The sequence below is a fragment of the Molossus molossus genome, unplaced genomic scaffold (assembly GCF_014108415.1).
Source record: "Molossus molossus isolate mMolMol1 unplaced genomic scaffold, mMolMol1.p scaffold_m16_p_17, whole genome shotgun sequence".
In the NCBI taxonomy this organism is placed as follows: domain Eukaryota; kingdom Metazoa; phylum Chordata; class Mammalia; order Chiroptera; family Molossidae; genus Molossus; species Molossus molossus.
The window spans coordinates 46,276,483-46,287,476 of record NW_023425352.1 but is presented as its reverse complement, the minus strand read 5'-3'; the positions used below and the strand labels follow the sequence as shown (position 1 = coordinate 46,287,476).

Here is a 10,994-nt window from a genome sequence, read left to right as displayed (position 1 = left end):
TTTAAATAAATACATCAAGAATAGGAAGCATAAAGCCTTTGCACTGTCAGACACAGTGCTTTATAAAACACTTTTTTAACGAGCATGATTATTTTTTACACTTTGTCTTGCCTATCTAGTGATAGGCAATATCACATGTTCACTAATACATGTTCACTAATAATCAGTGTGTAGGGGGAAATAAAGGAGGGAGGACGGAAGGAAGGAAAAGAAGGAGGGAGAGAGACAAAACATTTCAACTGGTAAAATTTTGGTGTAGCTCATGTTACTGCTTTTATTATTTTTTTATATTCACATGTACAATTTACAAGGGTGGGGAAGAGAGGAGGAGGGGTAAAGGAAGAGAGAGAGACAGACAGACAGACAGAGAGAATTGTGCATTTGCATGTGGTTTTTTCACTAGATCTAGACAATTTCCTATTTTATGGTAAACATTCCCTTAAATAATTTTAATTTCTATATTACAGTCCATTGCTTTTAAATTTGCCCCAGGTTGTACATACTTGTGGCAGCTGGCTTCTTGAAGCCAAGTCTGAATTTAGGATGTAAACCGTTTAGGAAGGAGTGCCCTTGGAGTCAACATCGGGGAAGAAGGGCAAGTCAGACTGCAGTGCTGGCCCCACAGTGAGCTAGGTCAACCCCACAATAGTGAGCTCTGGGGCTGAAATGTGTTCTCTGTTTGACCAAATGGCCAACCCTTTGTATCCCCAACGGTGTAAGTCGTGGTGTGTGGGCTTCCTTGAGAAGAGCATGTGCCCCTCAATAAGGTGGCTTTCTGTGGCCAGCTGGAGCCTGTCCGTCTGATGAAAACACTGGATAGCATCACCATGCCCATCTCAGTGTCCTGTCTAATAGAACTGTTCATTTTTGTATTTTTATATTCTTACCAATTTTTCTTGATTAAAAATAACTCAGTACATATTTTTACATGTAATTTAGAATTAGTTTATATTCTCAGAACTAAAATTTCTGAGTTAAAATATTTGAGCTATTTTAAGGTTCTTGAAATAAAACAAATCGCCCACCAAATGGTTGCGTGTACCAGTGGTGGACCAGAGCTGCCCATTCCACTACTTAGATATTTTCACTTCAAAAGATAATCTGGAGCCCGTGAGGGTCAGTGCAAGGCTGCAAGGCCCCAGCCCGCAGGCGACGCGACCCCGCGGGGCGCCAGGACCGGCTCTGGGGCGAGAAATGCCACCTTGGCCCACAGGTCGCGCCCCCGAGGATGGCAGCCCGGTCTCGGAAGGACAGGCAGGCCTGCTGGGGCGCCCGCGACGCCTACTGGACGCGTCTGGACGAGAACACGGAGGACACCTCTCAGTGCAAGAAATTAAGGCGCTCGTTTGAATCCATCTGTCCCCAGCAGTGGACAAAATATTTTGACAAAAGAAGAGACTACTTAAAATTTAAAGAAAAATTTGAAGCAGGACAATTCCAACCTTCAGAAAAAACTGCAAAGTTGTAGGCGGTCCCTCGCCGGTCAGAACGTAGGAGCATTTTTTCTGGATGTGCCAAAGTGCTCCATTGACTGTGGAACAATAGTACTTCGAGTCATGGTAAACATCAGTACTTCTGTATAGTTTAATAATTTAAGCGATAAGTAACAGGAGAGTCCATCAGTCAGACAACGAAGAACTGAAATAAAATGGTATGAAATATGCTTAGTTTTAATTTAGTGAGAAATCTATATTTTTAAAAACTACAGCCTATTATAAAAACACATGTACCTATTTTTGTTTGTTTGTTTGTTTGTTTGTTTGTTTGGAGGATAATAGTAGGCAAATAGTATTATAGATACTGAAAAAAGTAGGTTGTCATTATGTGTACTAGGAGTTACCATTTTAATACAGGCACACATACAACTATGATGATTGGAAGAATTTAAACTATACAGATAAAATAACAGAGACCATCTATAAACAGCCTAGCTAATATCATTTTTAATGATGGCACAATGAATGTTTTTTCCCCAAGATCATTAACAAGGTAAGGATGTCCTCTCTCACCTCTGTTCACCACTATACTGGAGTCCTACCTACTTCACTAAGGGAAAGAGAGAAAGAAAAAGCATGTAAATTGGAAAGGCAAAAATAAAACTGACTCTGTTCACAGATGGGGAAAAAAAAAAAAAGATAATCTGACAGATTAACACATTAGCTCTTTCCAATTTACTTTCCATGGGCTATTAGTGGATTTTAACATTAACTTGTGTTTCCTCAATTAATAATTATAGCCAGTTCACTCTTTTTGTCCATTTTCCTACCGGAGTATAGTATTTTCACTATCATTGGATAGGATTTAAAAGAGTTCGCCCACAAAAATATTCTAATTTTGAAATTTAATGTTGGTTACTTCAACATAATCAATTCTTCCCATCTACCCAGACCACTTCATTCACTTATTTATATTATTTAAAACCATAATTTTCTATCTTCCTTTCAAACTGGTAAATTGAAGGGAATAAAAATTATACTACATAAGTCTCACCACAGTATGGTACAAGAGCACAGCTTCAAAAAAAAAAAAAGCCTTAAAGATATGCTTTAAAAAGTTTACAAAAATACCATTCATTGATGATGGATGGACAGATGGATAGATAGATATTGTCTACTGATATAATATTTGTCAGTAGCTAAGATGTAAACCGAAGCTTTGAATAATTTTCTTTTAAATATATGAGCAATTTTTAGTTATTATTAACTGACACTTTCTGTGTGCTTTGGAAATCAAGAATAAAAAGGCATTCGTAGATACTTATTTTCTCCCTATAAGCTTTTCATCCCTTATTTTGCCACAAGAGACTGTTTGCTTGGAGGCTTTTCATTTTAATTCAATCAGATGCAAATTAATTTTCTGGGGAACAAAAAGTATTTCTGAGAGATGTTTGCATGATTTCCATATTGCTTTTATTTTTGTCTTTAGGTTTAAAAAAGAAAACAAAGTTAATGAAGTTGATAGTAATAATCTTTCTTTTATGTAATTTTTTTAGATCCCAATATATAAAATTTTTAGTTGTTTTTTTTATAGTCAAAATTCACTGCTATTCAAATGAACATCCACCAGAAAACCAATGTATTAGTCATGGCATATACAAATAATATGATAAACTCTAGGAATCAAAGGGACTTTGTTGTAATAACTTTCCATATGCAATATGACTTATGGGTATTAGATGCCACCCAAACTTGCTTTCTTTTTGGGCTTCCCCTCCCTCTGCCCCATTACCCACCCTCCCACCCAAAGTTAACTTTTCCTCTTTATTGATTTTGTTCAGAAGCAAAGTTCCTTCTCTCAAACACTGTCTATTATAGTTTTGCGTATAACTAAAAAGTTATTGCATACAAGAGGACTAAAATATTTATTAGCTGAGTAGGGACCTTTTTATGAAAACATAGCAGGTTATCAAGATCTTACTAAGCTCTCTCCTTGTTGTCACTACTGCCCATTTGTCAGTGGCTCAGAATCCATCCACGTAGAGCGCAGCTGAAAATGGGACTTCAGACGCCATGGATCTCCAGTCCTTGACAACAGTAACTTCAACCATTTAGGGGGGATGCGGGGGGGGGGAATCTCGTTTACAGAAATAAAAATTGCTCATTTAAAATATTCATCACCATTTATTTATTGCTCAAGTGACATAATTTCTCATCCAACTGCTGGTAAGCAAGATGGAGTGATAGGGTCAGTTAACAGGAAATTTGAAAGTTCTGACATTCTGCAGCTAATGCAATATGATGGCTATCACAAGTGGTCGTAAAACATAAATCATAAGACAAAGATTATACAATCATCAAAACCAAAAGAATTCAGGAGAACCATGCACTGAGTCATTCTCTTTCTCTGAGGCATCTGTCCAAGTTCTCTGTAGCCTAGGAAATGGGAGCATTTTTTCTGATTATGGTGCTGCACTGGTGCTAGGATGAAAAGCAGCCTGTGGCTCCACCTTAGACATCAATATGACAGATGCTGTGTGTGTGTGTGTGTGTGTGTGTGTGTGTGCGCGCACGCACCTGTGCATGAGTGTGTCCTGTGGATTTGCTCCTTCCCAGGCTTCACTTGCCTGACTTTCCTAACCCACTCCAGTTATAGAAAGTTGAACTTGTGAAATGACAGTGCTATGGTAGTAGACTCTTTACTCCTCAGCTGCTCTTTATTCTTCTTCTTGAAGGAACTGCCTCTAACAGCCTTAACTGAGAGTATATAGTTTTCATCCTTGGAAATAAACCACACCTTATCCTTCTTGAAATCACAGATCAATAAGACTATTTAACTAGGGGTCTCAGAAAGATAGCTTTTTTTTTTTTTTTCAACATTGATATTTTACTGGCAACTTAGCATTCTGTAATCAGAAAGTAGTTGAAAAGTATTCAAGATTATTCTTGATATTTAGAACCTTTTTCCTAACCATATATCCCTAAAGTATCTAAAGGGCACAAGCCATATATATAGGGTTCTTTCTTGCTGACCTAATCGAAGCACGGGTAATGAAGGAGAGCTCTTCTGAGGACCTTATGACCCATACTGGCTTATCTAATAAATGAGTATTAGTAACAAAGTAATTGATTCCACAGGAGACAAGCACATAAAGCATGTCAGGCTAAAACAAATTCAAATCTTTTTTTTTTTTTTTGCCTTACAAATACAAAAGGCACAGGGTGATTTTTAGAAAAGAAATCCAGCAAATCAATGAATATACTATTTGGCTGATAGGTACACAGACAGACTATAGAGAGACAAGATAGATGATAGATAGATAGATAGATAGATAGATAGATAGATAGATAGATAGATAGATAGATAGATAGATGATAGATAGATCGATCTCTGTATAGAGAGGGACAGATATATGGTTTACAATCTCATGGATAAAATGACTTGCATGAGAAAGGAAGGACATCATCAAGGGCCACTTAGTTTCAATTTGTGAAATACAGCCAAGACTCAAAAGCCATGAAGCCTAAGATGAAACAACAAAATAGATACCACCTCTGCCTTCACCAAACAACAAATGCTCAGTAGGTAATAGGAATCTTTTTAGTGTCTCATCTATCAAACTACAGGGCACTAAAATGTTCCTTGATGCAAACCAAGCCATCTGATATGTGTGTGAGCATATGGTGGGTGCTTAATGAGTACTTCTGGGGATTAGGAACTTCCTTTCACATAATCTTCCAGATAAGAGAGTAGATTAGTAGATATTGTCATCAATATTTGTGAAGTGGGTGGAATCCCCTTTTTCTTTTCTCTACCTTGGTTTCACTGTCATTTTAAGTGACTTCTCATCTTCCCCCATCAAAACTATATCTTAGGAAAGGATACATGATAAAGGGATGTGAATCTTAGTGCAATTCCTCCTTAGCAAGGATAGCTTCAATCAGAATCGAGTATTTTGATGTCTCTCTAAGATTACACTATGTAAAATCCTCTCTACCAGTTAGACAATGTGAAAACCACCAAAGTGGTAATGAAACAGCCATCAGTTCATAATCTGCACTTGCTTTGTCTCAGAAAATTTTAGCTTTTTCCTATTTTGAAGTACAAATCCAGTTTGTCACCACACGTCCCACCAATACACACATGTAAAAATATTCCACACAATTTCTCTTATATCTTTGCTTAAAGTATTTCAATGTTTTTTCCTTGCTTATGGCACAAAATTTTAAATCTTTAATAAGATGTCATGATCTTACCTCTCCAGCTCATCTCAGCCCAAATGTCCTGGTTCTCTATGCTCTAGCCACACTACCTTTTCTGAGTTCTTCAATAGAATGTTCTTCCTCTTATAATCTCAGAAAAACGTCTGTAGTCCCCTACCCTTGTTCCCTTGCAACCAATGCCTTGACCAACTTATGCTATCTAGCAAGGCTTCATTTAAATGTCACTCCCACCCAGCCGGTGTGGGTCAGTGCTTGAGCGTCGACCCATGCACCAAGAGGTCACCAGTTAGACTCCTGTTCAGGGCACATGCCCAGGTTGTGGGCCAAATCCCCAGTAGGGAGCATGCAGGAGGCAGCCAATCTATTTTCTCTCTCATCAATGTTTCTCTCTCTCTCTCTCTCTCTCTCTCTCTCTCTCCCTCTCCCTCTCCCTCTCCCTCTCCCTCTCCCTCTCCCTTCTTCTTGCTCTCAAATCAATAACAAAAATAAATAAAAATAAAATAAAATAAATGTCACTCTCACAGCATTTTGACCTTTTTGTGAACAGGGGTATAGGAATACAAGGATGATGTTAAAGAAATTCTGGATAGGGAAATTAAAATATATTAGGGTTAATTAATACAAAAAAAATGAGTTCAAAGAGTGAATTTAGGGTAAACAATGAAGGAAATAGATAAACTAAGCAGACAATTTTTACATTTTTGAAACCTTAAGAATGAAGTTGGCCAAGACCAAATAGCCAGTGGAACACAACCTAGCCAAAACTAAACTGTAAACATACCATCCCTGTCCAGGGTCCCTCTGCAGAATTAATTACGTAAATGAAACATAAAAATGAAGTTGATAGTAACTAAGTGCAGAATAACTTATGGACTAGCCAGCTCCACCTCAGGGACAGCTCAGAAGGGGCATTTGAGAAGAGTTTATCAAGAACACAAAGCACAAGTCAACAAAAGAATGGACTTGAGCTATAAATAAGAGATGGACTTAGCCTGAGAGCTAGTGATGTTGTCCTGGTCAAGATATCCACAATGCCACACCTGTTCTGCCTGAGGTATTGTTTCATGGAAGGAAAACCCAGGGCTCCATGATTATAGAGCTCATTTCAAAAAAGTTTAGTCAATCAGTTTGGGTTATTAACTTACTAAGAGACTTCTCTTCCTCTTTACTATCAACAAGGAACTCGCTCAAAGGGGTCGTTGTGATAAATACAAAAGGAGAGTTCATAAAGCACTGACCATAATTGTGATTAAATGTTTATGTGAAGATTTTAAAAATGTTTTCTTATTTATTTTTCAGAGAGTGTGAAGAAGGGAGGGAGGGAGGAAGGGAGGGTGGAAAGGAAAGACAGAGAGAGAAAAACATTGATTTGTTGTTCCACTTATTTATACATTCATTGGTTGCTTCCTGAATGTGCCCTGACCAGAGATTAAACCCACAACCTTGCTGTACCAGTTGACACTCTAACCAACTGAGATACCTGGCCAGGGCAATGCTAAGATTTTAAGTTCTATTTCACCAGCTAGACTATAAGTACCCAGTGACTAGAGTCTGTTTCGCTCACCATTGTATCAGTTGCACATACGTTGCCTAGAAAATAACTGGGGCCCAGTAAATACTTAGCTGACTGAATGAAAGGCATGGAGAACCTATATAGTTGTTGGTATTTTCCAACCTGTTGCTGCTGGATATAGAGGAATATCCCCAGTCCAAAATGAGCACAAAAGTTTGGTGAGTGCCAACAAGAAGTATATAGAAGATACTCCAGGTAAAATTTTTCCACTTAATGGCAGTCTCAGGGACAAATTGATTTCCTTTCTCTCGCATAAAAGTGTACCCACCACATCTGTTAACAGACCACCTTCTCATATACAACGTGTTGTGGTCACAATGTGTGCCCTGAGGGAAGGGATAGTTCTCTTTCTCAGGTAATTCGTGTTTACAGTGACTGTTTTTGATATGTGAGACAGTTCCTGTGATGCTGTAGCAATCAAATATGGATTAAAGGCCTCCAAAAAAGGACTGGACTTTGTTTCTTTTTAACAAAGACCCCAGAAGACCAGGGCAACTGAAAATGGGATCACAGACAGAGGTCCTGAAATGAAGAACTTCCTCTTTGCATCCAGCAGGTATGGCTCAGTGGCTAAGCATTGACCCATGCACCAAGAGGTCACCAGTTCAATTCCTAGTCAGAGCATGTGCCCAGGTTGTGGGTCCAATTCCCAGTGGAGGTCATGCTGGAGGTGGGCAATCAATGTTCTCTCTCATTGATATTTCTGTCTCTCTCTCCCTCTCCCTTCCTCTCTCTCTCTAAAAATCAATAAAGAAAAATAATTTTTTTGTTGTTGTTCAGATAGAGTGGGAGGGAGAGAGAGAAAGCGAAACATCGACGTGAAAGGGACACATCTAGTGGTTGCCACCCACACAACCCAACCAGGGCCAGGGACAAACTGCAACTGAGGTACGCGCCCTTAGTGGGAACCAAACCCGGGTCTCTCTGGACTGCAGGCCGACGCTCTAACCACTAAGCCAAACTGGCCAGGGCGAAAAATAAATTTTTTAATAAAAATTTAAAAAATAACTTCATCTTTGCTTTCAGACACAGGACACTTTTTAATCATTTCATTTCAAAGTTTATCAATCAGAGTACAGGAAAAATAGAGAACAAGAATTCTGCCCTAAAATTTCAAGGCAGATTCCAGCATCTGGGTCTGACCTACTTCATCTACACAGTCCCTAACTGCCTTGCAGCTGGTGTGGTTCACAGACCCCAGCATCCACATCACCAGGGAGCTTAAGAAATACAGAGTCTGAAGCCTTACTCCAGATCTACTGAAACTGAATCTGTGTTTTAACAGGCAATTCATATGCCCATTAAAGTCTGAAAAGTACTGACCTGGAACTATATATATGATGAAAACCTTGGGTTTATGTGTTAAACGATATTTTAGAATGTTTTTAAAGCTAAAATTTAAAATTGAGGGTGAAAAAGATAATTCTTGAGACATACATAAATGAAAGAATTTCTTTTCGTGGGAAGATACTAAAATTTAACAAAGGTCAGAGACTACACCCTATAGCTCTAAAAGGCAAATTCAAACTGGCCTAACCAGAAAGAACAACAAAAGCATTAATCTTCTCTTCCAGGTCCGCTAGCTTCAGATCTTCTTACAGATAAGAAAGAAGGAAAATGTTCTATCCCCAGAGGAAGTCAAGAAGTCAGACAAAGCCCAGAAATTAGAAACTGTACTCTTGATAATCTAAAAATAGCAATTCAATTCCTTGACCTTTCTTTTTCCCTTTCATTGTTCCTTAATTTTCCCCACCTGTACATAGTTTTACACATTTTTTATAGTATTCCTCCATTTCTCCAGTAGAATACAAGTTCCATACAGCAAAGAATAGCTTCTTACCTGTGCAAATAGTTTTAAATTGTTGGTAAAGATTTATTACATACTTTTTGACCGCTCACGCTCCAAAATAGAAGGGAGAATTAAATTTTCCCAAGTGCAAGCATGTGATTCAATCTCTCCTGAAGTACTCACCTCCCTTTTCCACGCCCCCAAACCCTTAAGAACCAACTCAAGTGCCACCACCTCAATGAGATCTTCCCTGACTCCTCCAAATCTTCCTTTCTATTTCCAAAGCACCTTGGCCTTCCCTCCACTATGGCATTTACACTGTGTTGTGAATCATTTACCATCTCTATCCACACTCAACTATGAAATCCCTGAAGCCAGTGTCATAACTCAGATGCAGCTAGAGCCTTTCCGCTCGACTCAAACTTGACTCAACTGTCTCATTTCACAGCCCATGTGAGTTCAATATCTTCCCCACTTTTTTTAGTAAAGGTGTTGTGTTTTTTTTTACACTGGTCCCTCAATTTCTGGTTTACTTCTGTGCATGTAGTCTATATTCTGTGTTCATACTAATTTGTACACTGACCTCAATTTTATGGACCTTAACCACAAGAACTGAACTATATTCATGACTGTAGGAACTATACCCAAGATTTGGTGACAGCAGAAGTAATGGATGACATGCACAGCGTGCGCTTTTTCTCTATCAGTTGACATGTTCCTTTGTGTTCTTCCACTGTATACAGCCTGAGCTCAATTATGTGACCTAACCTCCCTATGGAGAAGCAATCCAGACCCTGGCTCCCAAACCAGAGCCCAGGTCTCCCCAGCATTTAGAACATCTGTTAGAGTTATTTTTTATCCAGACATTACACTTTTACATGTCCAATTGCTCCAGTAATATTTATTTAAAAAACACTGCATATTGTCCCCGGCTGGTTGGGGTTGTGCAAGTGGCAACTAGTCAATGTGTCTCTCTCACATCGATGTTTCTCTTTCTCTTCTTCCCTCTTTCCCTCCCACTCTATCTGAAGATAAATGCAAAAATGTCCTTGGGTGAGGATGCAGAAAACACACACACACACACACACACACACACAAACCACTGCATAAACGATCTTACAACTAGAATCTGACAGATCTGCTGAACTGTGTATCATGGGGAATGAAATATTTCATCTTATGATCTTTTCCTCAATCTCTCAAAGGGGGACAAGTAAACCTGCTTGTTTTTCTTATAACTTTCCCTTAATTAAGACTGATAACTACTCCCTTTAAGCATAAGACACATGAGGAAGACTGTCAGAACATGAGGCTGAAAATATACCTCGTTCATCAAAATTCTTAGCTGCTATCGATAGAATCCACAGCATACCTGATTAGAATAAAAAACCCAAGTGGGTGCACCTTCACACTGGCTGGAAGGGAAACTAGGAAGCATAGGCTATTGGGAATTATTTTTTAAAAAGGTAGAATCCACAGTATAAGTTATTAATAAGTGGAATGAGTACCAAGAGATGCGAGGCAGTCATGAAGAGCAGACATTTTCTACAAGTACCTAAGTATTAGACGGTGAAATGTCTAACATCACACTAAGTAGTGAGAACATTCTCAGGATTGGGATGCAATAAAATGCTTAGTGTGAGGGAATAACAAGCTCAAAGCTATCTTTTAGAATAATATTTCTAGCAAAAGACTGGATTGGATTTGTGAGAGGATATAGATAATATGTGATTCTATAGGCAAGATAATTAAAAAACACTTGAAGAATAAAGGTTGAAAAAGAAACTAAAAACCATTGAGCACCTTTTCTCATTTAATCAATCTTTCTGAAAACTAGTAGAAACTTCTAATGCTCACCCTTTTGTCCTCTTGTTTAAATCCCAGGCTCTTGATTTTAGAGTGACTGTCACCTTTGCTTTAAGTCACAGTATTTAAATGGTGATGTGAGATCACCAATTAATCCCCTTCACCC

The 10,994-nt window shown here is 38.5% G+C and overlaps 1 protein-coding gene across 1 annotated transcript; it reads left to right on the top strand.

The window, feature by feature from the left end:
* Window positions 1-1,228: 1,228 nt before the first annotated feature.
* Window positions 1,229-1,468, top strand: LOC118632075 (cytochrome c oxidase assembly factor 6 homolog). The gene has a single exon (XM_036264841.1). It carries the CDS (start codon window positions 1,229-1,231, stop codon window positions 1,466-1,468), a length of 240 nt encoding a protein of 79 aa, XP_036120734.1.
* The last annotated feature ends 9,526 nt before the right edge of the window (window positions 1,469-10,994 follow it).